The 26,555-nt window shown below is 41.0% G+C and overlaps 1 protein-coding gene and 2 pseudogenes across 1 annotated transcript; all 3 read right to left on the reverse strand.

The window, feature by feature from the left end:
• Positions 1–8,461: 8,461 nt before the first annotated feature.
• LOC148034769 (phosphatidylinositol 4-kinase gamma 4-like) lies at positions 8,462–9,044 on the reverse strand. Its single transcript, XM_087680713.1, has 2 exons — positions 8,994–9,044; positions 8,462–8,884 (listed from the first exon to the last, which is right to left on the reverse strand). The coding sequence occupies exons 1-2, from the start codon at positions 9,042–9,044 to the stop codon at positions 8,462–8,464; spliced, it is 474 nt and encodes a 157-aa protein (XP_087536839.1).
• Positions 9,045–15,684: 6,640 nt separating this feature from the next.
• Positions 15,685–16,267, reverse strand: LOC148034770 (phosphatidylinositol 4-kinase gamma 4 pseudogene; annotated as a pseudogene).
• A 6,640-nt stretch (positions 16,268–22,907) lies between these two features.
• LOC148034771 (phosphatidylinositol 4-kinase gamma 4 pseudogene) lies at positions 22,908–23,490 on the reverse strand (annotated as a pseudogene).
• Between the last annotated feature and the right edge of the window lie 3,065 nt (positions 23,491–26,555).

Genomic DNA, 26,555 nt, shown 5'->3' on the forward strand with positions numbered 1-26,555 from the left:
ATCAGTGTCCTTAACTAGGATTTCTCTAAGCATTAGCTGATGCTTAGGATCCTTGTCTACCTCTTCTTTGGCTAGCTCAATGATTGGATTGCTAGGCATGAATATCATGGTAGCTAAAGTTGCTCCTTTAGATGGGTCTTCCATAATAAGTGCATTCAGAAACGCTTTACGACTTAATGCATCAGAAATCACATTCTCTTTTCCATGTTTGAACTTGATTTCAAAATCAAATTCTTGCAAGACTTCAATCCACCGACACTGCCTCATGTTGAGGTCTAGTTGAATAAAGATCTATTTGACACTTTTGTGGTCAGACCAAAGTAAACTTGCTTCCAATAAGATAGTGTCACCACAAATTGAGAGCATGGATCACATCTAATAGCTCGAGATCATGGGTGGCATAATTCCTTTCATGGATTTTCAGTTTCCTTGAGGAATAGGCTAGCAAATGATCTTGCTGCATAAGCACAGAACCTAGTGCAAGAGAACTTGCATCTATTACGACCTCAAACTCTTGACTTAGGCTAGGTATCTTTAAAATGGGTGTTATTACAAAACTTTTCTTGGCCTGCTCAAAACTGGCTTGCTCAATGGGCGTCCACACAATAACAATTTCCTTTTTTAGCAAATTAGTGAGAGGTGCAGCTATTAGGGCATAATTTTTTATGAAAATTCTATACCATCCAGCTAGCCCTAAAAAACTTCTCACTTCCTTAACTATCATTGGTGGTTTCCACTCTTGAACATCTCTAACTTTGGCTAGGTCTACAGAGATTCCTTCAATAGATACTATGAATCCGAGATATTCCATCTATCTTTTGAAAAAGGTACACTTCTTTTTCTTTGCATAGAGCTTGTGTGTCCTCATTGTTTCCAGCACAATGCACAATTGCAGCTCATGATCTTTGTCTTTGTTGGAGTATGTTAGGATGTCATCAAAGAATACTAGGACAAACTTATCAAGATAAGGTCAAAAAATGTCTTGCATTAATTTTTCAAATATAGCAGGAGCACATTACAAGAAATTCAAAATGACTATATCTGGTATTGAAGGCAGTTTTATGAATATCTTCTTCCTTGATCCTTATTTGGTAATAGCCAGATTGAAGATCAATCTTAGAAAAGATTTTGGCCCCTTGCAGCCTTTTAAGTAGCTCGTCTATTCTTGGGTTCAGATACTTATTCTTGATTGTTACCTAGTTTAGTCCTTGGTAATCAATACAAAGGTGGAGAGTTTCCATCCTTTTTCTTTTGAAACAATACTGAGGCTTCCCATGGCGAATTACTGGGTTTGATGTATCCTTGATCTAGTAACTTCTTGAGATGCTCTTTCAGCTCAATTGCTCCAGGGATAGATATTTTATATGGACTCTTAGCTATTGGAGTGGCTCCTGGTTCAATTCTGATATCATGATCGACTTCTCTTCGAAACACAATATTAGTGAGTTTGAGAATCTCCCAATTCCCATTTTTTGAATACTAAAAAGGTTGCATCCGGATAACATGCCCATAAGTTTCTCAAAACCATATGATGTGGCCTATTATTGGAAAGCGCTTGAAAAATGGAATCTATTGAGCTATAGAGAGTGCTTGATTTGGAGTTATAGTGTTCAAGTTACGACAAATCCAAAGATTTGACTGTGTCCCAAACTTATGGGAAATTCCCATATTCTCCAATATGGTGTTTCGAGGTGGTAATTCAATCAACTCTTCTAGGAAGATGTCATCATATTCCTTCAGCCAATATGGCTCTCCCTTGTCTTGATTATTCTACTCAACCTTATTTAATTTTATGAGATACACAAGTAATCCTTTTCTTAACCATTTTATTATGTGAGATGATTTGGCTAGTTGAACCTTGGGTTTTCCTACCTTACCTTGGGTCATTACTTTTTTCCCCTTTAGGTTTTGAAAAGTCACCATGCCTTTTCTACACCGAATATATGCGTCATTGGGGATTAGCCATTCCATACCCAATAGACATTTGTAAGCCCCTAAATTCATGATCCTAAATCCCATTTCAGAGAGATTGCTTCCCAGGATAAATGTCACTTTGCAAGTTTGCTGAGTAGACAGGATTTCTTTTCCATTGGCAAGTTCCACAAGCAACCTAGATGTAGGTATTGTGTCTATACCTAATTTCTTGGCACACTTTCGTGACATGAACGAGTGCATGCTTCCACAATCAATCAGAATTTTAAAGGATATTATGTTGGTGTTTGAATCACCGAAAACTAGTGATTTGGTCCTTTCTTATGGAGGGTGGCGTGAACTCATGCCCTCTCCATATCAGCTTCCATAGTTGGGTTTCCCTCATCTTCAAGCTCTTTAAGAATTATAGTATATGCTTTTCCTTTTGTAATTGAAGCTAAGATTTGGACACTGTCTTTTAAAGTGGCCTAGCTCATTATAGTGGAAACACCTAGGTACTCTTGAGATACTCTCTATAGGTATGAAGTTTTCAACTGCATTTCCTTGACCAGGTGGATAGTGACCTTGGGCTCACTTAACATGGCCTCGAGAAGTCCTTTTGTTTTGATTCCAGAGACTATTATTCTTTGGCTTTGACTGAATCTCCTGAACAAGAGGTGTTGCGCAAATCAAAGAATCTTGTAGATCAATTGGGTTCATAGATTCAAGGCATGTGTTCAGAGGAGCATTCAATCCATGACAAAACTTAGACACTTGCTGAGCAATAGTCATGAAAGACACATATTTATGTAGTGAGATAAACTTTGAGTAATATGCTTCTAGGTTCATTCCCAAATATCTTAAGTTAAAGAACTCATTCATTTTTAGCATGCAATAAGCTGGTGGCAAATATCGACCATGCACAGATTCTTTCAGCTTTTCCCAAGTAATAGTTGTCTCAACAAATCCCTGGTCTGCACCACTGTTTCCACCAGAGGCATGCCTCACCGATCGATTTCAACTTGGCGATCATAGCCTAATTAGCAGGGTAGTTCTTGCATTAGTAAAGTAGTCCTCCATGGTCTCAATCCAAATCTCTACCTCAGCTTCAACATCTTTGCCCTTGCCATCAAATTCCGGTGGCTTAACCTGCTTAAGGAGATACTTCTTCTCCTGAATTCAGTCAGACTAGTGATAGTTGTATTACCTTGGGCTATCATAAGTTTCACGAATTAGTTTAGCACTTAAACTTTTTAGCTTTGTTTCCACATTAACATATCTTACTAGTTTTGTAAAACAATGATGAGCCAACGAGCACAATATTTTTACAAAATCTAGCCATTGTTATCTTTTATTATTATTAGCCATAAGCTATGATTTTTACAAGTAAGGAATATTTACAAATGACAAATGTTTAAAAGTAGAGATACATTAGCATCGATAGGATAGGTTGGATTATGTACAATTTTCAAAACAAGATATCATTATTTCTTTCTTTTTTAGGGATGGATATCACCTGCATTCATGTAGAAGAAAGTAGGCCAATTGCTGTCTATGTCTAAAAACCTATACTGTGGAAATGGCAAATCTAAAAAACCATGGATATGGTAATCTCAATACTTACAAGGTCCTCGGATTATAATCTTGTCATAGCTGGGATTACCTTCAGTACCTTGTTATACACATAACCATCTAGATGTATCTATTGACCATTGGTAATCATAAGTGGATTCCTTCTGGACAGACAAAAGATAAAGGCCTCAACTACTTTTAAATTTTCCATCCATTCGAGGCATTTCAGATTAGTCTACATGTTGAAGAATAGATCGGCCTCGATGTAACATAATGCTCATCCCAAAACCATCTTCTTTCGCAATTCACAAGGGATGGATTGTATAGGCGATCAAGTATCCTCATCATTTCTTTTCTCCACTCATCATCCATGGAGTTTAGAGCAGATGTGTACATTGATCGAAAAACAAGGAACTAGTTTTAGGCTTCATTATTCTACCAAACAAGAAACCATTGATATTTTTAACTTTAATTATGCTTTGATACCATGTGTCACGTGCCTGCCTACCTAGCAGCACATTTTAATGGTTCATCGGGGAACTATCCTAGACAATTTCACCCGGCACTTGTGAGAATGCACAGGGTGTATCGTCTAGGTTTCCTAGAGTCCACATCCCAATGGAAGGTACCAACTGTCCCCACGAGGATCAACCTACTAACTCAGGGTCCTAATTTGACAACTAAGGTCTCGATACATCAGCTAGCTCCATCGAAGGTGTCCCACAAGGACTTCTCATCCAAATGGAGTGATCGTAATTACCTTGGTTCATGGAGTGCAATGCTTTTTTCCAGTACTGGTTAGGATTGAAGAGACCTTAACAGAGTTTTGGTATAGCCGTTGCACCTTTCCCCTAAGATAATTTTTAATCAAGGTTTTAAGAGCTAACCCTAGGTAAGTCAACACTTGGCTCTACCTTATTTTTTCTAATTAATGTTTCGTTCAATCTCTTGAGAGAAGCTCCTAGCTTACCTAGACCACCCACGATGGATCCGTCAAGGATCTTGCCCACCCACTTCCCACAAACGGTTTTCTTTAGTTTTATAATTACCTATCACATTAAGTTATGGCATATAAAAGCAACTTTGTTAATTAACCCATTATCACAAGTTCCCTCACGTAATTTTACAGCACAACACAAATTTAGAGAAAACAATCTTTTGGCAAAACATATCTCACAAAGTTATTTACAATAATTTTCCCCTTCTGCCTGCGTAGAAGATAAACCTACGGTCATCGGAAAATCCCTTCCGTTTGCATAGAATAAAAGAAACCCTCCAAGATTTCCATTCTTTCACTAGTACTACTAGGGACTCCAAGCTCCCATCCTTATTCGTGTGAGGGTCAAGCAGTTCCTAAGAGCGATCGAGAGATTTACGGTCAGAGCCCCCCTAGCACTCCTACCTCCTCCTACCTAATAGATTCCTCATTGAGTGACCTCTCGTCGTCGAGGCCGGTCCAAATATCCTCGCGGTAGTACAAAATAATCCGCCTTGGAGAAGGGTTCTGTGTTAGTCATAGGGGAGGCATAGCGCAATCTTTCCTCTTATTATCTTGTTTATATATTTACAATCAAATCTAACTATTGCAAGCACAATCAATATTTTCTCTACAACCATCAATGCATGCATAAATAAAAAAAGAAACAACAACAAGTGTTTTTAGCATAGGAAGCAGCCCCACCCAGATCTAGGGTTTCTCTTTTAAGGTTCCACCTTATTCTTAGGGTTTCACTTCCTACTTGTAACTCTTTTTCGAGATCCGCAAGTTATTTCATGAATATGATTAATTATGAGATGTCTATTTTATTCTTATAAAAATTTTGGTATTTTCTCCCTAAAAGATAATATGGACATTTATGCCTATGACAGGCAATTCATGCACTACCTTGCCCTAACCCGCACTTTAGTAGGATTTCAAATGCTTTTCCAAGTCTGTTTAGACTTTAGAATTTGTATCGACAAATTCTTTTCAATGTCCGACAAGTCCTACAAACTTTCGATATTTATTTAATTTCGTGATACCGATAGTTTCAGGGTTGTCGAGTATTTCATAGTTGTTTTTGCTTCAACATTCTCGATATTTTAGGTTAGGTTTTCTTGTTGATTCATACGTGTGTCAACTCATGATCTTGACGCTCTCACTAATATAATCATTAATATTAACATTACGTGTATTTTCAATAAGAAAATATTTTTTCTTTATTCCACTCATATTCTATGGTTTAATTGACAATGTTCGACCTTTCAACGTTATCTAGAAATATCAATTTTCATTTAGCTATGTCCTAAGTGCAATGCTGATTGTTTTTTTAAATTTTTTTATTCCTCTAAGAAATGCAAAAATCATAAGTGTAATCTTTCTTTCATCTTTTATACATGGAATTATATTTCCATGCACCTAATTTATGCACATCTAGTATATATTTTTGTATACAAGTTTTTATTGATTTAATGCATTGATTATTTCATGATATTATCTAGATAATTTTCTATAAATTATTATAAAATTCATATGCATCTATTTATCATTAGAAAAATAAAATAGAGATAGTCAATTTCAAAGAAAATTTATAAAATACTTCCTCCCTAACGATGTCTACCATATTTATGTTATTATGATCACATGCATCATTAATAAAATAACAATAAATATCACGAAATAAATCATAATTAAGATATTTTCTTAATGAGAAACATATAATGCTTTTCCAAGTGAAAGATTCTTTTCAATGAATAGTTAACTATTATATTACTTACGTTATTCTCTTAATAAGGGGCATATCATATACATTTTCATTAGAATGTCTTTATAATCGTTTTAAGCCAAATAAAGTGATAAGCTTATAAAATATTAATTTTTTTCAAACGTACGAGATGTTAGATCTCTCAGGTTTGCTGTAACTGGAGTCTCGCCAATTCCTACTATGTCATTTTCTTCATTGATCGCATTTCTTGTTTCCCTTTCTTCAAACGGGATTTTTGAATTTCTGCGACCTTGCAGAGCCATGGATGTCATGTGAAATTGACATGGTAGTTCAAGGAGAGTTGATGGTCGTCCAAAAAATTTTTACCAGCATTTCGCTTAGTGGTATGGTCATATGGAGCGAAGGCGTAGCAAGGGGTAGAGAAAATGAAAATGAGGTGAAAGGGAGGTATTTTCCTCTTTTAAGGCTCAAGCTTCAATGGATAAGAGAAGTATATAAAATTTTCCATCATCAAGAGGTCTTCCTTTTTGCTTTTTTATGAAGGAGAAGGGGTGTATTTATAGGCATGAGGAAGAGCATAAAGTCAACTAATTCATTTGGCTACTTGTCAATAGCCAATTGAGATTTATTAAATATTCATTTTAATTGCCTACTTGTTAGATGGTGGCATGGGGATGATTTTTTAATGCTTTCTCTCCCTCCAGGCATAAAAAACGTGATGTATTTTTGTCTATTTTTTCAAAAACGTCTTTTTTTCTTCAAAACAACTTCATCTGGTAGTTTTTGGCCCAGTTACTTCATGACTTATCTAGTATATAAAGTCATGTTATACTCTTTGATACTTAACTTACTTAATATCATGCTTATTCTTGTGTGTTCTTTGTCTATTGATTAAGGATTTTGCGATTTGTCTTGGCGTTACGATGTCGTGTTGCTGCGCATTCGAGTCGTAAACACCTCCATTTTTGTTGTGCATCTGTGTTATCTTTTTGCGCGCGTTTCAATAAAAATATGAAAAACTGATGCCAAAGAATATTATTATGCTGTCAATTTCAATGATGAATTCTAAGAAAAGCGCAGGACAAACTTCAAATCCCCAAAAACAAACAAGATGTGCTTTGGTGTTGGAGACCCGCAAAAACATGGGAACATCGAAGTTGATATTGAAGATAGAGATGATGGTGAAATTATGTAGTTTGTCTAAGGATTTTGGGACTTAAGCAAATCTTACATCCCCAAATGACCGTGACATGAATGATGAGAATTACGTGGATCACCTTGCTAATAGGAACAACTAAATCTGTTGGGCCTTTTTGAGGCTAGCCTATTCTGGGAAAAAGGGGGATATTTTTGAAAAGGCTAAGAATGGCGGGCTCTGGGCGCACGGAACAACCCAGAGCAGATGGGCAATGGACGCTTCCGTGCTGGATGGCCATACCTCGTACATTGGGGGTCAAATTCAGAGATCCTGACCAAGATCGACGGCAGTCTGGCAAGGAGCTCGAGAAGAAGTCGAAGTTCCTGAAGAACGGCAATGCTGTGTTTGTGAAGATGATCTCCACCAAGCCATGATTGTGGAAACCTTCTTTCAGTGCCTGCCTCTCGAGCACTGTGGTGAATGAGGCTGGCTTTCAGGTTTTCATTCAAAACGTTGGTCTGGAACCAGAGGAGCCATGAGGGGTCCCGTAAGGCGTATTCAGTCCATGCAAGCGTCTACGTGTCAATTGGAGCAAAGCTGTCTCAGTCTGTGAAAGCACTGCGCCCTGATTGCCCAAGTACTTATTACCACTGGCTCTCTCGCTCTCTCTGTCACTCTCTGAGTCTGTGTCTCCGTGTTTCGGTATCTCTCTCACAAGAGTCGTGATGAGACTGAGTAGAGACAAGCTATATATATTACATTAATCAATCGTGAGAAGAATTACGAGGAAGAGAGCTCTCGAGTCTCCTAACGCATGCCCGCAACTTCTTCTATGCCGGGTTCTTCCTGCTCCCCTGGCTCTGGTTCGTCAATTGCTTCTACTTCTGGCCTGTTCTTCGCCATCGCCAGTCAGCTGATCCTGTCCTCTGAACATATATAGTGCGATCAGGAATTGGATTCTTAATCTACACATCAGTGCTCCTTGTCTGGGCTTTGACCTTTGCTATTGGTGGGCAACAAATGTTTGGGTCTGTTTGGTGACTGTGTGTGGTCTATCTGTGTATCGCGGGTCTGCATTTTCGGCCTCTGGGGCTTTTCCGAGATGGTGGCAATTGTTGAAGACTGCGAGACCAGATCAGGTCGCCAGGGAACAGAGAATCTGAGATTCTTTGCACATCATTGAGGCAATTTCATACGCAGTCAGCCCAACAGCTGCACCCTTCTTAAGTAACATGGTTGCTACACGGAGAACACGTGCACATCCTGCAGACAACTTCCAACCATGCTCCTCTAACAATGCAATGTCTGCTTCAGCATCTAATTTTGCAATGTAATTCCGAGTAGATATGTCAAAGGGCTGCTTTGCTTGAGGCCAATATAGCCATTCAAACGTGCAGTCTTCAAACTTGTCAGGCAGGCAATAGCCATGATCAATAGGTACAAGGTTCCAGTCTGTTTCTCCTTTCTTGCAAACCAGAATGTTTGCACCATTTCTGTCTGTGTTTGCAAGGCGAAGGTCAAGGACTGCAATTTTGTGAACTTCATGGACAGGTCTTTCCTTGGATAGCAAATCTGAAAGAGCTCACAGTTTTTTTTATCACATGGTGCAACCAGCTTCCATGTTGCAAGTATCCCAAAGGCTCTGTTTAGGCTGAAATTTCAGTAACCCAGTTCCCATTCTCAGCAATCCTCTCGACAGAGTTTTCATCCTCAAGCATGGCATACTACAGCTGAACGACCACGTGCAAGGCTTTACTTGAAGCTGTACTTGTTCGAACCAAAATTTTGAGCTGTGGCTATGTTCTTGGCATCATTTCCCTCATGAGTTGGTACCCTTTCAAGGAGCAGAAGCAACAATTGATGCATTAAGTGAACTTGTTGAAATTGTGGAAGAAAACATGGGTGGAAGGCTCACTATGCTGCTACTAAGGCTGTGCTGGAAACCAACAGAAATTTTTACAAAAGCTTTCATGCTCAGTCTTTGAAAGACATGAGCTGTAACTGGTTACAGTCAGACTATGTTAAATGTATCCATCCAAGCAGAGAGCTGTTGTATGGCTATGAGAATGTTATGAAGAACTGGTAGACGATTTTTTTAACTGAAATTAAAGCATCAAGCATAGCTTTCAGCAAGGCAAAAGGCTGCTGAGATGGGCAGCCTAGTTTAGGAATATCTGAAAAGGTTAACATGACTGCCTCTGGTGTGCCAATCTCTAACCTTGGTTGTCAACATTCAGAGTAGCAACCAAGTGAATACTCAGCTGATAGGGGTGTATTGAGCCTGCATCGATCGGCCCATCTTTTTTATTTCTGAATCAGCAGTGTCAGCTGCATCAGATCTAAATGTCAATCTGCCCTCTGCTAGAACTCATACACCGGAATTCTGTTTAATGTAACTGAGTTCATACACTGGAATTCTAAACATTTATGAGATACTTCAGCTTTTTCTGAACATTGTCTGCCTGTAACTCTCTTGACAAGGAATATAGTGAACTTTGGCATCAAATATTGTGTTATCGAGATCTTCTTGATAGTCTTTATTTCTTGCTGTACCTTGAACCCCGTGTTCTGCAGCTCTTGCACGAACTCTACGACATTTCTGGTGAACCCGACGTGAAAGTGCTGCGTCATCAACAAGATGGGAGACTCGCAAGAAGAGATGACAGATGATAATGTCATGAAGAACCTGTTTCAGTCATTTACCATGTATATGCAGCAGCAAGCTCATGCAAAACGTGACAGTGATGCTATGGATGCTTTGAAAGCTGTCCAACAAGAGTTGAAGCAGTTTAATGGCCAGCAAGTGTCAACTTACCTGCATTTGTATGAAGAAAAGATGAAGTTTTTTGGGGTTTCTCAAGATGTTTGGAGCCGCTACTTCTTGCGGATCGTGGTGCGCGCTCTTGAAGGTCGAATTGCAGAAATTCAAGAGGCACATGCAGGTTGGGCTGAATTTAAAAAGGCATTAAAAGATGAATATTTCCTGGAGGATACAGGTCTTATGAATCGCAGGAATTTTTTAGCATGGGTTTCTATGCCTAATAAGGGACTTTCTGTTACCGCTCTTCTGCGAGAGTTTGAAAGCCGTTATGATCAGTTGGATGGGACTGAACAGCAAGCTTTGGAGATGCAAAAAGTGGAGTTATTTTTGCAAGCTGCAAATGCTGATTTACAGGAAAAGTTGGATGATCTTTTGGAAGATCAAGCTACTGATTCAGGTTTAAAGACTGAGTGGAGACATGTCATTGATGCTGTGAATGCTCTTGTTAAGAAGCAGCGCAGGAGAGTAAGACTGCATCGAAATACAGGATCAGTTCCTGAAAAATCCTTGGAGACTTCTTCTTCTACCCCTGCTGCAACTTCTTTGCCTAAGCCTACTCCTCCTGCTGTGAATCCACCAGTTCTTGATGCTCCAGTGCCCTTATCTGTAGATGATGTTATTAAAGGCTTGGCGGATTTGACAATTGAAGCAGTCAAAGCTGAAGTTGGTAAGTTAAAGGAGCAACTTATGTCAGTACCTGCTGTAGCACCTGCTCCAGTGACTGCTTTTCCAGCTGGTCAAAGAAAAGGGCGACGATGTATTTGGTGTGATAGTACAGAGAACCAACACTGCAGAGATTGTGATGCTTTTCAGGAAGCACGTAAGAAGAATGTAGTGTTCTGGGGACAAGATGGGAAGATATGGCTGACAGAGACTGGCGCTCCTCTTGACACGAACTTTGGTAAGGGAGGTATGAAGAAGCTTGTTGATGATATGGCTGCGCGATCAGCTTATGTGAGTGTTAGAGGAGATGCTTCAGCTTTTGGAGTCCAGCTTGAGCAGAAATCTGATGGAGACTCTGCTTTATGGTCTTCTGCCTTGGAGATAGCGAGAAGAGGGAAAGTTCAAACTTCTACTATGACTTGTGTGGGCTCTAGCATCCGAGGAGAAACAGGATGGGATTCTCCTGTTGACAGGTATTCTATTTTTGCTTATATGGCTAAAACGCAGGGTTTAGATGCCATGGTTGAGGAAAAGAGAAGAAGAGATGAGGAGGGTCCTAGCTCCTCCAAAAAGACTAGAGGGGGTGACTTTGTTTCACCACCTGTTACAGCTCCACCTATGTCAAATTCTCCAGCTCAAACAGGTTCTGATCAACCAATGGGAGACAAGCAGAAAGAAAAGAGGCAACCAAGAAAAGAGCCAGGATTCAAGCTCTTGTCAGACCTTGATATGCAAACGGATATGAGTAAGATTTTTCATGAAAGAATTTTGAATAGTGAAGTCACTTTTACTGTTGGAGAGGCTCTTGGGATTGCTAGAAGAGAAATACAGGATCAGATGCAGGATCTTTTGCGGAGGAAACGACATGCGATGGAAGGACCTGCTTTACAGGGATTGTGGCATGGAGCTCTTGGGGAAGAGCATGATGATGCAGTGATGGTTGAGAATGCTTCTGCTAATCCGCAATTGGAGAAAATAGTGCAGCCTATGCAGTATGAAGATGATGAGACCCCTATTCTCATTCCTCGCAGCCATTTTTCACGAAGTCATTGGGCTAGAGCAACCACTGAGACAGTGGTAAGGATTGGAGAGAAACAAATTCCCTTGATTGCTTTAGTTGATCATGGTTCTGAGATTAATCTTATTGCTCGAGGTGTTTATGAGAGTGGCAAGTGGCCTATGGATGCAGAGCATGGCTGGCGCATGAGAGCCGCCAATAATACTTCTGGTGATATGTATGCTGCTTGTCCGAGTATCAGAATTTCTATTGGTAATGTTGAAGAGGATTATCATTGCTTTGTTCAGGATTCATGCTCTTATCCGATTATTCTTGGACAGCCTTTCATTACAGAAGCAAGAATGGAAACAAAAGTGATGGATGATGGGTCAGCTTATGCGCGGATACGCAGTAAAGATGGTATGCGAGCTGTTCAGTTTATGACTGTTGGGGTAAATCATCCGAGAAACAGGGACTCCTTGCGTGAGGCACCACTATCTGCGAAGGAGTTGGATTTTCATTAGGTACCGCTGTCTTGCGAGACGCCAGTGGTACGGAGCGGAGAAAAGAGGAGATCTCGCCTCCTGGCAGCCAGTCTTTCTCCAATAACTTTGTTGGGTTTACTTCAGATAGTTCAGTGAGTTATCAGAAAATTTCAGATTTGCCTAGAGCTTCCAGGCAGTACATTGGTCGTAAGGAGAAAGAGTTGAAGAATGCAGGTATTTTGCAAGCAGAAGAGCATGTGGATGGATTGTATGAAGGGATGTCTTATGCAGATACATTGTTTGAGATAAGAGCAATGCTGAAAACTGATGTATGCAAGGGTTCAAAGATCATACCTGTGCAAACCTTGGATATGTTTCAGGAAATTTCTGGTTTTATGCTACAAACAGAGTTAGAGGCTGAGAAAACTCAGCAAACTGAATTTATGGCTGATCTTGATCAGCTAATAGAATTGCAGAGGGCTGAATTCATTCAGCCAACAGAGTTGAATGCAGAAAAATTTCTGCATACAGAGTTTCAGGATGCATCTATGCAGTCCATAGAGCCGAGGGCTGAATTCATTCAGCCAACAGAGTTGAATGCAGAAAAATTTCTGCATACAGAGTTTCAGACTGCACCCATGCAGTCCATAGAGCTAAAGGCTGAAATTTTTCAGCCAACAGAGTTGAAAGATGCTGAAAATTTGCAGAAATTGCAGCAAAGGAAAGAGTGCTTGAATGATGCCAAGGTTGACACAAAATATAAAACAGTTGATAAGAAGGTTAAGCCGGTTGCAGGCCCGCTTCCTTCTGATAGTGATGAACAGATTGAAAAAGCTATGAAGCAGCCTATGTTGAGGGATCCTGCAAATATTGGACATAAGTTTACAGCTGAAACTCTTGCAGAATTGAAGATTGGAAATGATGATTTTTTGCTTCCAGTGGAAAAAGAAAGTTTTAGAGAGATGCTTGGACGTCATGGTAAGGCATTTTCTTTCTTTCCACATGAAATTGGCTGTATTAGTCCCGAATTGGTTGCACCTATGGTCATCTTCATTGTTCCTCATGTACCATGGAATATACGTCCTATACCTGTGCCTAAAGCACACTTGCCAAAGCTGATAGAGTTGCTGAATGAGAAGATTAAAATGGGGATTTTGGAACCCTCTTCTGCACCTTATTCTAACAGGTGGTTTACTGTACCAAAGAAGAATGGTACTTTGAGATTTATTCAGGATATGCAGCCCGTGAACAAAGTGACAATCAGGAATGTGGGAACAGGTCCAGTTGTGGATGAATTTGCTGAGGCTTTTGCAGGACGAGCCATCTATTCTCTAGGAGACTTGTATTCAGGTTATGATCAGTTTCAGCTTGCCTTGGGAAGCAGGGATATTACTACTATGCGGACACCTATTGGTCTTGTGAGGATGTGTACCTTGCCTCAAGGTGCTACAAACTCAGTTGCTCATATGATGAATGCTATGCATAGAGTTCTACGAGACTATATTCTGCAGTTTACCATGCCTTTTCTAGATGATGTGCCTATTAAGGGTTGTGCAGAAGAAGAAAAGAATGAAAGTCTTGATTTGCATGGATGTAGACAGTTTGTGGCTGATCACTTGAATGCTTGTGAACAAATATTGACACGATTAGAGGAGGTAAATTTGACACTTTCAGGGCTGAAATCTGTCTTTGCTGTTAATGAAGTCATCATAGTTGGGCATATGGTTGGATATTATGGCAGAAAGCCTTCTCCTGCAAAGGTGGATGCCATAAACAGGATTGCAGAGTATTGCTCGACTACTTCAGAGGTGCGGAGATTTGTGGGAGCTTGTGTATTTTACATGATTTGGATTCCTCATTTTGCTCATATTGCAAATGTTCTTTATCAGCTGCTTCGAAAGGGGCAGAAATTTCATTGGGATGATGAAGCTGATGGAGAAACAGGTTTACTAGAATCAGAAGATGGACTTGACCTGTTTGTGGAGTTGAATGATCCTGGATAGTTGGCACATCCGGAGGATGCGCAGGTTTAGAGGGGGTGGATGTCGTGTTGCTGCGCATTCGAGTCGTAAACACCTCCATTTTTGTTGTGCATCTGTGTTATCTTTTTGCGCGCGTTTCAATAAAAATATGAAAAACTGATGCCAAAGAATATTATTATGCTGTCAATTTCAATGATGAATTCTAAGAAAAGCGCAGGACAAACTTCAAATCCCCAAAAACAAACAAGATGTGCTTTGGTGTTGGAGACCCGCAAAAACATGGGAACATCGAAGTTGATATTGAAGATAGAGATGATGGTGAAATTATGTAGTTTGTCTAAGGATTTTGGGACTTAAGCAAATCTTACATCCCCAAATGACCGTGACATGAATGATGAGAATTACGTGGATCACCTTGCTAATAGGAACAACTAAATCTGTTGGGCCTTTTTGAGGCTAGCCTATTCTGGGAAAAAGGGGGATATTTTTGAAAAGGCTAAGAATGGCGGGCTCTGGGCGCACGGAACAACCCAGAGCAGATGGGCAATGGACGCTTCCGTGCTGGATGGCCATACCTCGTACATTGGGGGTCAAATTCAGAGATCCTGACCAAGATCGACGGCAGTCTGGCAAGGAGCTCGAGAAGAAGTCGAAGTTCCTGAAGAACGGCAATGCTGTGTTTGTGAAGATGATCTCCACCAAGCCATGATTGTGGAAACCTTCTTTCAGTGCCTGCCTCTCGAGCACTGTGGTGAATGAGGCTGGCTTTCAGGTTTTCATTCAAAACGTTGGTCTGGAACCAGAGGAGCCATGAGGGGTCCCGTAAGGCGTATTCAGTCCATGCAAGCGTCTACGTGTCAATTGGAGCAAAGCTGTCTCAGTCTGTGAAAGCACTGCGCCCTGATTGCCCAAGTACTTATTACCACTGGCTCTCTCGCTCTCTCTGTCACTCTCTGAGTCTGTGTCTCCGTGTTTCGGTATCTCTCTCACAAGAGTCGTGATGAGACTGAGTAGAGACAAGCTATATATATTACATTAATCAATCGTGAGAAGAATTACGAGGAAGAGAGCTCTCGAGTCTCCTAACGCATGCCCGCAACTTCTTCTATGCCGGGTTCTTCCTGCTCCCCTGGCTCTGGTTCGTCAATTGCTTCTACTTCTGGCCTGTTCTTCGCCATCGCCAGTCAGCTGATCCTGTCCTCTGAACATATATAGTGCGATCAGGAATTGGATTCTTAATCTACACATCAGTGCTCCTTGTCTGGGCTTTGACCTTTGCTATTGGTGGGCAACAAATGTTTGGGTCTGTTTGGTGACTGTGTGTGGTCTATCTGTGTATCGCGGGTCTGCATTTTCGGCCTCTGGGGCTTTTCCGAGATGGTGGCAATTGTTGAAGACTGCGAGACCAGATCAGGTCGCCAGGGAACAGAGAATCTGAGATTCTCTGCACATCATTGAGGCAATTTCATACGCAGTCAGCCCAACAGCTGCACCCTTCTTAAGTAACATGGTTGCTACACGGAGAACACGTGCACATCCTGCAGACAACTTCCAACCATGCTCCTCTAACAATGCAATGTCTGCTTCAGCATCTAATTTTGCAATGTAATTCCGAGTAGATATGTCAAAGGGCTGCTTTGCTTGAGGCCAATATAGCCATTCAAACGTGCAGTCTTCAAACTTGTCAGGCAGGCAATAGCCATGATCAATAGGTACAAGGTTCCAGTCTGTTTCTCCTTTCTTGCAAACCAGAATGTTTGCACCATTTCTGTCTGTGTTTGCAAGGCGAAGGTCAAGGACTGCAATTTTGTGAACTTCATGGACATGTCTTTCCTTGGATAGCAAATCTGAAAGAGCTCACAGTTTTTTTTATCACATGGTGCAACCAGCTTCCATGTTGCAAGTATCCCAAAGGCTCTGTTTAGGCTGAAATTTCAGTAACCCAGTTCCCATTCTCAGCAATCCTCTCGACAGAGTTTTCATCCTCAAGCATGGCATACTACAGCTGAACGACCACGTGCAAGGCTTTACTTGAAGCTGTACTTGTTCGAACCAAAATTTTGAGCTGTGGCTATGTTCTTGGCATCATTTCCCTCATGAGTTGGTACCCTTTCAAGGAGCAGAAGCAACAACTGATGCATTAAGTGAACTTGTTGAAATTGTGGAAGAAAACATGGGTGGAAGGCTCACTATGCTGCTACTAAGGCTGTGCTGGAAACCAACAGAAATTTTTACAAAAGCTTTCATGCTCAGTCTTTGAAAGACATGAGCTGTAACTGGTTACAGTCAGACTATGTTAAATGTATCCATCCAAGCAGAGAGCTGTTGTATGGCTATGAGAATGTTATGAAGAACTGGTAGACGATTTTTTTAACTGAAATTAAAGCATCAAGCATAGCTTTCAGCAAGGCAAAAGGCTGCTGAGATGGGCAGCCTAGTTTAGGAATATCTGAAAAGGTTAACATGACTGCCTCTGGTGTGCCAATCTCTAACCTTGGTTGTCAACATTCAGAGTAGCAACCAAGTGAATACTCAGCTGATAGGGGTGTATTGAGCCTGCATCAATCTGCCCATCTTTTTTATTTCTGAATCAGCAGTGTCAGCTGCATCAGATCTAAATGTCAATCTGCCCTCTGCTAGAACTCATACACCGGAATTCTGTTTAATGTAACTGAGTTCATACACCGGAATTCTAAACATTTATGAGATACTTCAGCTTTTTCTGAACATTGTCTGCCTGTAACTCTCTTGACAAGGAATATAGTGAACTTTGGCATCAAATATTGTGTTATCGAGATCTTCTTGATAGTCTTTATTTCTTGCTGTACCTTGAACCCCGTGTTCTGCAGCTCTTGCACGAACTCTACGACATTTCTGGTGAACCCGACGTGAAAGTGCTGCGTCATCAGCAAGATGGGAGACTCGCAAGAAGAGATGACAGATGATAATGTCATGAAGAACCTGTTTCAGTCATTTACCATGTATATGCAGCAGCAAGCTCATGCAAAACGTGACAGTGATGCTATGGATGCTTTGAAAGCTGTCCAACAAGAGTTGAAGCAGTTTAATGGCCAGCAAGTGTCAACTTACCTGCGTTTGTATGAAGAAAAGATGAAGTTTTTTGGGGTTTCTCAAGATGTTTGGAGCCGCTACTTCTTGCGGATCGTGGTGCGCGCTCTTGAAGGTCGAATTGCAGAAATTCAAGAGGCACATGCAGGTTGGGCTGAATTTAAAAAGGCATTAAAAGATGAATATTTCCTGGAGGATACAGGTCTTATGAATCGCAGGAATTTTTTAGCATGGGTTTCTATGCCTAATAAGGGACTTTCTGTTACCGCTCTTCTGCGAGAGTTTGAAAGCCGTTATGATCAGTTGGATGGGACTGAACAGCAAGCTTTGGAGATGCAAAAAGTGGAGTTATTTTTGCAAGCTGCAAATGCTGATTTACAGGAAAAGTTGGATGATCTTTTGGAAGATCAAGCTACTGATTCAGGTTTAAAGACTGAGTGGAGACATGTCATTGATGCTGTGAATGCTCTTGTTAAGAAGCAGCGCAGGAGAGTAAGACTGCATCGAAATACAGGATCAGTTCCTGAAAAATCCTTGGAGACTTCTTCTTCTACCCCTGCTGCAACTTCTTTGCCTAAGCCTACTCCTCCTGCTGTGAATCCACCAGTTCTTGATGCTCCAGTGCCCTTATCTGTAGATGATGTTATTAAAGGCTTGGCGGATTTGACAATTGAAGCAGTCAAAGCTGAAGTTGGTAAGTTAAAGGAGCAACTTATGTCAGTACCTGCTGTAGCACCTGCTCCAGTGACTGCTTTTCCAGCTGGTCAAAGAAAAGGGCGACGATGTATTTGGTGTGATAGTACAGAGCACCAACACTGCAGAGATTGTGATGCTTTTCAGGAAGCACGTAAGAAGAATGTAGTGTTCTGGGGACAAGATGGGAAGATATGGCTGACAGAGACTGGCGCTCCTCTTGACACGAACTTTGGTAAGGGAGGTATGAAGAAGCTTGTTGATGATATGGCTGCGCGATCAGCTTATGTGAGTGTTAGAGGAGATGCTTCAGCTTTTGGAGTCCAGCTTGAGCAGAAATCTGATGGAGACTCTGCTTTATGGTCTTCTGCCTTGGAGATAGCGAGAAGAGGGAAAGTTCAAACTTCTACTATGACTTGTGTGGGCTCTAGCATCCGAGGAGAAACAGGATGGGATTCTCCTGTTGACAGGTATTCTATTTTTGCTTATATGGCTAAAACGCAGGGTTTAGATGCCATGGTTGAGGAAAAGAGAAGAAGAGATGAGGAGGGTCCTAGCTCCTCCAAAAAGACTAGAGGGGGTGACTTTGTTTCACCACCTGTTACAGCTCCACCTATGTCAAATTCTCCAGCTCAAACAGGTTCTGATCAACCAATGGGAGACAAGCAGAAAGAAAAGAGGCAACCAAGAAAAGAGCCAGGATTCAAGCTCTTGTCAGACCTTGATATGCAAACGGATATGAGTAAGATTTTTCATGAAAGAATTTTGAATAGTGAAGTCACTTTTACTGTTGGAGAGGCTCTTGGGATTGCTAGAAGAGAAATACAGGATCAGATGCAGGATCTTTTGCGGAGGAAACGACATGCGATGGAAGGACCTGCTTTACAGGGATTGTGGCATGGAGCTCTTGGGGAAGAGCATGATGATGCAGTGATGGTTGAGAATGCTTCTGCTAATCCGCAATTGGAGAAAATAGTGCAGCCTATGCAGTATGAAGATGATGAGACCCCTATTCTCATTCCTCGCAGCCATTTTTCACGAAGTCATTGGGCTAGAGCAACCACTGAGACAGTGGTAAGGATTGGAGAGAAACAAATTCCCTTGATTGCTTTAGTTGATCATGGTTCTGAGATTAATCTTATTGCTCGAGGTGTTTATGAGAGTGGCAAGTGGCCTATGGATGCAGAGCATGGCTGGCGCATGAGAGCCGCCAATAATACTTCTGGTGATATGTATGCTGCTTGTCCGAGTATCAGAATTTCTATTGGTAATGTTGAAGAGGATTATCATTGCTTTGTTCAGGATTCATGCTCTTATCCGATTATTCTTGGACAGCCTTTCATTACAGAAGCAAGAATGGAAACAAAAGTGATGGATGATGGGTCAGCTTATGCGCGGATACGCAGTAAAGATGGTATGCGAGCTGTTCAGTTTATGACTGTTGGGGTAAATCATCCGAGAAACAGGGACTCCTTGCGTGAGGCACCACTATCTGCGAAGGAGTTGGATTTTCATTAGGTACCGCTGTCTTGCGAGACGCCAGTGGTACGGAGCGGAGAAAAGAGGAGATCTCGCCTCCTGGCAGCCAGTCTTTCTCCAATAACTTTGTTGGGTTTACTTCAGATAGTTCAGTGAGTTATCAGAAAATTTCAGATTTGCCTAGAGCTTCCAGGCAGTACATTGGTCGTAAGGAGAAAGAGTTGAAGAATGCAGGTATTTTGCAAGCAGAAGAGCATGTGGATGGATTGTATGAAGGGATGTCTTATGCAGATACATTGTTTGAGATAAGAGCAATGCTGAAAACTGATGTATGCAAGGGTTCAAAGATCATACCTGTGAAAACCTTGGATATGTTTCAGGAAATTTCTGGTTTTATGCTACAAACAGAGTTAGAGGCTGAGAAAACTCAGCAAACTGAATTTATGGCTGATCTTGATCAGCTAATAGAATTGCAGAGGGCTGAATTCATTCAGCCAACAGAGTTGAATGCAGAAAAATTTCTGCATACAGAGTTTCAGGATGCATCTATGCAGTCCATAGAGCCGAGGGCTGAATTCATTCAGCCAACAGAGTTGAATGCAGAAAAATTTCTGCATACAGAGTTTCAGACTGCACCCATGCAGTCCATAGAGCTAAAGGCTGAAATTTTTCAGCCAACAGAGTTGAAAGATGCTGAAAATTTGCAGAAATTGCAGCAAAGGAAAGAGTGCTTGAATGATGCCAAGGTTGACACAAAATATAAAACAGTTGATAAGAAGGTTAAGCCGGTTGCAGGCCCGCTTCCTTCTGATAGTGATGAACAGATTGAAAAAGCTATGAAGCAGCCTATGTTGAGGGATCCTGCAAATATTGGACATAAGTTTACAGCTGAAACTCTTGCAGAATTGAAGATTGGAAATGATGATTTTTTGCTTCCAGTGGAAAAAGAAAGTTTTAGAGAGATGCTTGGACGTCATGGTAAGGCATTTTCTTTCTTTCCACATGAAATTGGCTGTATTAGTCCCGAATTGGTTGCACCTATGGTCATCTTCATTGTTCCTCATGTACCATGGAATATACGTCCTATACCTGTGCCTAAAGCACACTTGCCAAAGCTGATAGAGTTGCTGAATGAGAAGATTAAAATGGGGATTTTGGAACCCTCTTCTGCACCTTATTCTAACAGGTGGTTTACTGTACCAAAGAAGAATGGTACTTTGAGATTTATTCAGGATATGCAGCCCGTGAACAAAGTGACAATCAGGAATGTGGGAACAGGTCCAGTTGTGGATGAATTTGCTGAGGCTTTTGCAGGACGAGCCATCTATTCTCTAGGAGACTTGTATTCAGGTTATGATCAGTTTCAGCTTGCCTTGGGAAGCAGGGATATTACTACTATGCGGACACCTATTGGTCTTGTGAGGATGTGTACCTTGCCTCAAGGTGCTACAAACTCAGTTGCTCATATGATGAATGCTATGCATAGAGTTCTACGAGACTATATTCTGCAGTTTACCATGCCTTTTCTAGATGATGTGCCTATTAAGGGTTGTGCAGAAGAAGAAAAGAATGAAAGTCTTGATTTGCATGGATGTAGACAGTTTGTGGCTGATCACTTGAATGCTTGTGAACAAATATTGACACGATTAGAGGAGGTAAATTTGACACTTTCAGGGCTGAAATCTGTCTTTGCTGTTAATGAAGTCATCATAGTTGGGCATATGGTTGGATATTATGGCAGAAAGCCTTCTCCTGCAAAGGTGGATGCCATAAACAGGATTGCAGAGTATTGCTCGACTACTTCAGAGGTGCGGAGATTTGTGGGAGCTTGTGTATTTTACATGATTTGGATTCCTCATTTTGCTCATATTGCAAATGTTCTTTATCAGCTGCTTCGAAAGGGGCAGAAATTTCATTGGGATGATGAAGCTGATGGAGAAACAGGTTTACTAGAATCAGAAGATGGACTTGACCTGTTTGTGGAGTTGAATGATCCTGGATAGTTGGCACATCCGGAGGATGCGCAGGTTTAGAGGGGGTGGATGTCGTGTTGCTGCGCATTCGAGTCGTAAACACCTCCATTTTTGTTGTGCATCTGTGTTATCTTTTTGCGCGCGTTTCAATAAAAATATGAAAAACTGATGCCAAAGAATATTATTATGCTGTCAATTTCAATGATGAATTCTAAGAAAAGCGCAGGACAAACTTCAAATCCCCAAAAACAAACAAGATGTGCTTTGGTGTTGGAGACCCGCAAAAACATGGGAACATCGAAGTTGATATTGAAGATAGAGATGATGGTGAAATTATGTAGTTTGTCTAAGGATTTTGGGACTTAAGCAAATCTTACATCCCCAAATGACCGTGACATGAATGATGAGAATTACGTGGATCACCTTGCTAATAGGAACAACTAAATCTGTTGGGCCTTTTTGAGGCTAGCCTATTCTGGGAAAAAGGGGGATATTTTTGAAAAGGCTAAGAATGGCGGGCTCTGGGCGCACGGAACAACCCAGAGCAGATGGGCAATGGACGCTTCCGTGCTGGATGGCCATACCTCGTACATTGGGGGTCAAATTCAGAGATCCTGACCAAGATCGACGGCAGTCTGGCAAGGAGCTCGAGAAGAAGTCGAAGTTCCTGAAGAACGGCAATGCTGTGTTTGTGAAGATGATCTCCACCAAGCCATGATTGTGGAAACCTTCTTTCAGTGCCTGCCTCTCGAGCACTGTGGTGAATGAGGCTGGCTTTCAGGTTTTCATTCAAAACGTTGGTCTGGAACCAGAGGAGCCATGAGGGGTCCCGTAAGGCGTATTCAGTCCATGCAAGCGTCTACGTGTCAATTGGAGCAAAGCTGTCTCAGTCTGTGAAAGCACTGCGCCCTGATTGCCCAAGTACTTATTACCACTGGCTCTCTCGCTCTCTCTGTCACTCTCTGAGTCTGTGTCTCCGTGTTTCGGTATCTCTCTCACAAGAGTCGTGATGAGACTGAGTAGAGACAAGCTATATATATTACATTAATCAATCGTGAGAAGAATTACGAGGAAGAGAGCTCTCGAGTCTCCTAACGCATGCCCGCAACTTCTTCTATGCCGGGTTCTTCCTGCTCCCCTGGCTCTGGTTCGTCAATTGCTTCTACTTCTGGCCTGTTCTTCGCCATCGCCAGTCAGCTGATCCTGTCCTCTGAACATATATAGTGCGATCAGGAATTGGATTCTTAATCTACACATCAGTGCTCCTTGTCTGGGCTTTGACCTTTGCTATTGGTGGGCAACAAATGTTTGGGTCTGTTTGGTGACTGTGTGTGGTCTATCTGTGTATCGCGGGTCTGCATTTTCGGCCTCTGGGGCTTTTCCGAGATGGTGGCAATTGTTGAAGACTGCGAGACCAGATCAGGTCGCCAGGGAACAGAGAATCTGAGATTCTCTACACATCATTGAGGCAATTTCATACGCAGTCAGCCCAACAGCTGCACCCTTCTTAAGTAACATGGTTGCTACACGGAGAACACGTGCACATCCTGCAGACAACTTCCAACCATGCTCCTCTAACAATGCAATGTCTGCTTCAGCATCTAATTTTGCAATGTAATTCCGAGTAGATATGTCAAAGGGCTGCTTTGCTTGAGGCCAATATAGCCATTCAAACGTGCAGTCTTCAAACTTGTCAGGCAAGCAATAGCCATGATCAATAGGTACAAGGTTCCAGTCTGTTTCTCCTTTCTTGCAAACCAGAATGTTTGCACCATTTCTGTCTGTGTTTGCAAGGCGAAGGTCAAGGACTGCAATTTTGTGAACTTCATGGACATGTCTTTCCTTGGATAGCAAATCTGAAAGAGCTCACAGTTTTTTTTATCACATGGTGCAACCAGCTTCCATGTTGCAAGTATCCCAAAGGCTCTGTTTAGGCTGAAATTTCAGTAACCCAGTTCCCATTCTCAGCAATCCTCTCGACAGAGTTTTCATCCTCAAGCATGGCATACTACAGCTGAACGACCACGTGCAAGGCTTTACTTGAAGCTGTACTTGTTCGAACCAAAATTTTGAGCTGTGGCTATGTTCTTGGCATCATTTCCCTCATGAGTTGGTACCCTTTCAAGGAGCAGAAGCAACAACTGATGCATTAAGTGAACTTGTTGAAATTGTGGAAGAAAACATGGGTGGAAGGCTCACTATGCTGCTACTAAGGCTGTGCTGGAAACCAACAGAAATTTTTACAAAAGCTTTCATGCTCAGTCTTTGAAAGACATGAGCTGTAACTGGTTACAGTCAGACTATGTTAAATGTATCCATCCAAGCAGAGAGCTGTTGTATGGCTATGAGAATGTTATGAAGAACTGGTAGACGATTTTTTTAACTGAAATTAAAGCATCAAGCATAGCTTTCAGCAAGGCAAAAGGCTGCTGAGATGGGCAGCCTAGTTTAGGAATATCTGAAAAGGTTAACATGACTGCCTCTGGTGTGCCAATCTCTAACCTTGGTTGTCAACATTCAGAGTAGCAACCAAGTGAATACTCAGCTGATAGGGGTGTATTGAGCCTGCATCAATCTGCCCATCTTTTTTATTTCTGAATCAGCAGTGTCAGCTGCATCAGATCTAAATGTCAATCTGCCCTCTGCTAGAACTCATACACCGGAATTCTGTTTAATGTAACTGAGTTCATACACTGGAATTCTAAACATTTATGAGATACTTCAACTTTTTCTGAACATGGACTGCCTGTAACTCTCTTGACAAGGAATATAGTGAACTTTGGCATCAAATATTGTGTTATCGAGATCTTCTTGATAGTCTTTATTTCTTGATGTACCTTGAACCCCGTGTTCTGCAGCTCTTGCACGAACTCTACGACAACGATATCAATGTGATGCTTGACGTATTAAATGGAATCGAGAGTGCCAAATCAAATATAATGTGGAAAAAATTATATGATCAATCCATCGTAATATTAGTTACGGGGCGTCTTTGCTTTTTGTTGGCTAGGAACATTGAGGCGTCTTCTCGTGTCGGATTGTGGAATTGATTTAATGTGAGACTCGATATCAAGAAAATTATATACGGTCACTTATGTGATAGCTCGATGAGTAATTTTTAAAACGCGTGAAGATTGAATTGGTTTCTTAATATGCAACACTGTGGCGGGAATATTACAGAAAATTTCTATGGATTTCTTACAGTTGTACATGAAGTTTTGCCATGATGGGAAACTTCTCCATCTATAGAGAATCCCTAGTAAATCTGATTTTCAACTTATCACCATTAAACAACTCAAGGAGTACAAATGAGGATCGTATATTTCTATTTTACACTTAAATAAAGAGGTAGAATATCAATCCAAGAATTCAACTAAGCATCCAAAATATGAAAGCTCTACTTGAGGAGTATAAGGAATTTTTATAGTGCCTACTTCATTACCTCCTAAGATAGCAGTTGATTGAGAGTGGATCACCCCATAGATTTGGAGCCTCATTCAAAGCTAGTCATTAAGTGTGATATCCCAACTTTAATTTAAAATCTTTCCAACTTCTCGTAAAATGGACTTCAAGGACTCTAAAATCATTAAATAGAAAAGATCTCGAGCAAAAATACTCGAGGATCGTAATCTGATATTTTTTGGATCCACAAAGACCATAGCCACCCGTCCACGAAAGTTATTATGTGAACAAGAGTTATGAGTCATATTAGTCATTAGTGGTTCGAAAATACTAGATTTTTGGACAAAACTAACATATTTTTGATATTTTGTATATTATTTATTGTAAATATCCTAAAAGCCTATGGAAACTTCTAGAAAAGGGTGTTGATGCCAGGAGGCATATTCCACAGTGGATTTCGTGAGATTTTGTGATGGATTTCATAAAATCATATTTATTATTTATTTGCCAGGGCTCGTACACAAGGTAGATTTTGACGGGGATGCATGTCCTTTTCGAGCGTCACATTAATTTAATGTGCAAGTGGGTGATTCCACAAAATACATATTTAAATTAATGTACGTTTATGAGTTTTGAGTGCACACTCGTATTAAATTAAGGCTAGGACAGAGTTCCAACCTATTTATTTATTTTGTAGCTGAAGACTGCTAGGTATTCACTTTTGTTGATTTAATTTTATTATTCTCTAACAATTGTGAATGCTTCAGTTGATGTGTAAAGCAGGCGGCGGTAGCACTGTGGGAAGCATTGGGCGATAGTATATATTCAAGTTATTTAGAAGAAATTATCATTTTTTATGCGACGCCTCAGGCGTGATGCCAATATTTATTTTGACATGCTTATTTATTGAAGTGCTTGATATATATTTATTATTTTATATGCGCATGGGTGAGAGGTTTAAATATTCATTATTGGACATTGTATTTGGGCACTACCCGACTCTTGGACCGCCCAACTGCTTTATTCTTTATTTGGACAAAAGCAAACACAAAAGCTAAAGTATGCTAATTGTAAAATTAGGCTATTTTTGAGCTTGAAGATGAATAAAATATTAAATACATGCTTTGTGGAGCGCTCACACAAGGCATGGGGGGAGATTGTACCCAATTGGTCTTTTTGCTTCAGGTCGTGCAAGTTTATTCTCTTGAATTTTGAGCTTAAAGTAGAGTTCTTTATTCTTAGGGACCTTCCGGCGCTCGCTATGTATGCATACGGCATCCGATTTGCGCACTAGTGGTATCAAAGCAAAGCTAGGATCGAGGGCTTCCAATCGCTTACCATCTCACGCAAAGGCGAAGCTCCTGGAACGAACGGGCTCTATAGTCAGTCTCACGACAATTCATCAATACCAGCGTGTTAGTGAAGAACCCCCTGCTATGCTATTGGATCGCAAAGGACCAACCTCTGCTGACGAAGGACTACCCAGGAAGTTTCTTTGGAAGAGGTTTTCTTATCAGAGAGCACAATAAGCAAAATTATCATTAATATTTTCTTTAAGCTTTTCTTAAGCCCTTGACAATTTGACAAAACTCTATGGGAGGATGTACTCCATCATGACTCCGTCAACGAAAAGCTTCCGCCGTCCTAGTCATGATCAGAAAAAAA

This window comes from Lygodium microphyllum, chromosome 6 (genome assembly GCF_053477565.2).
Source record: "Lygodium microphyllum isolate KBCC chromosome 6, Lygodium_microphyllum_v1.1.10, whole genome shotgun sequence".
Taxonomy (NCBI): Eukaryota; Viridiplantae; Streptophyta; class Polypodiopsida; order Schizaeales; family Lygodiaceae; genus Lygodium; species Lygodium microphyllum.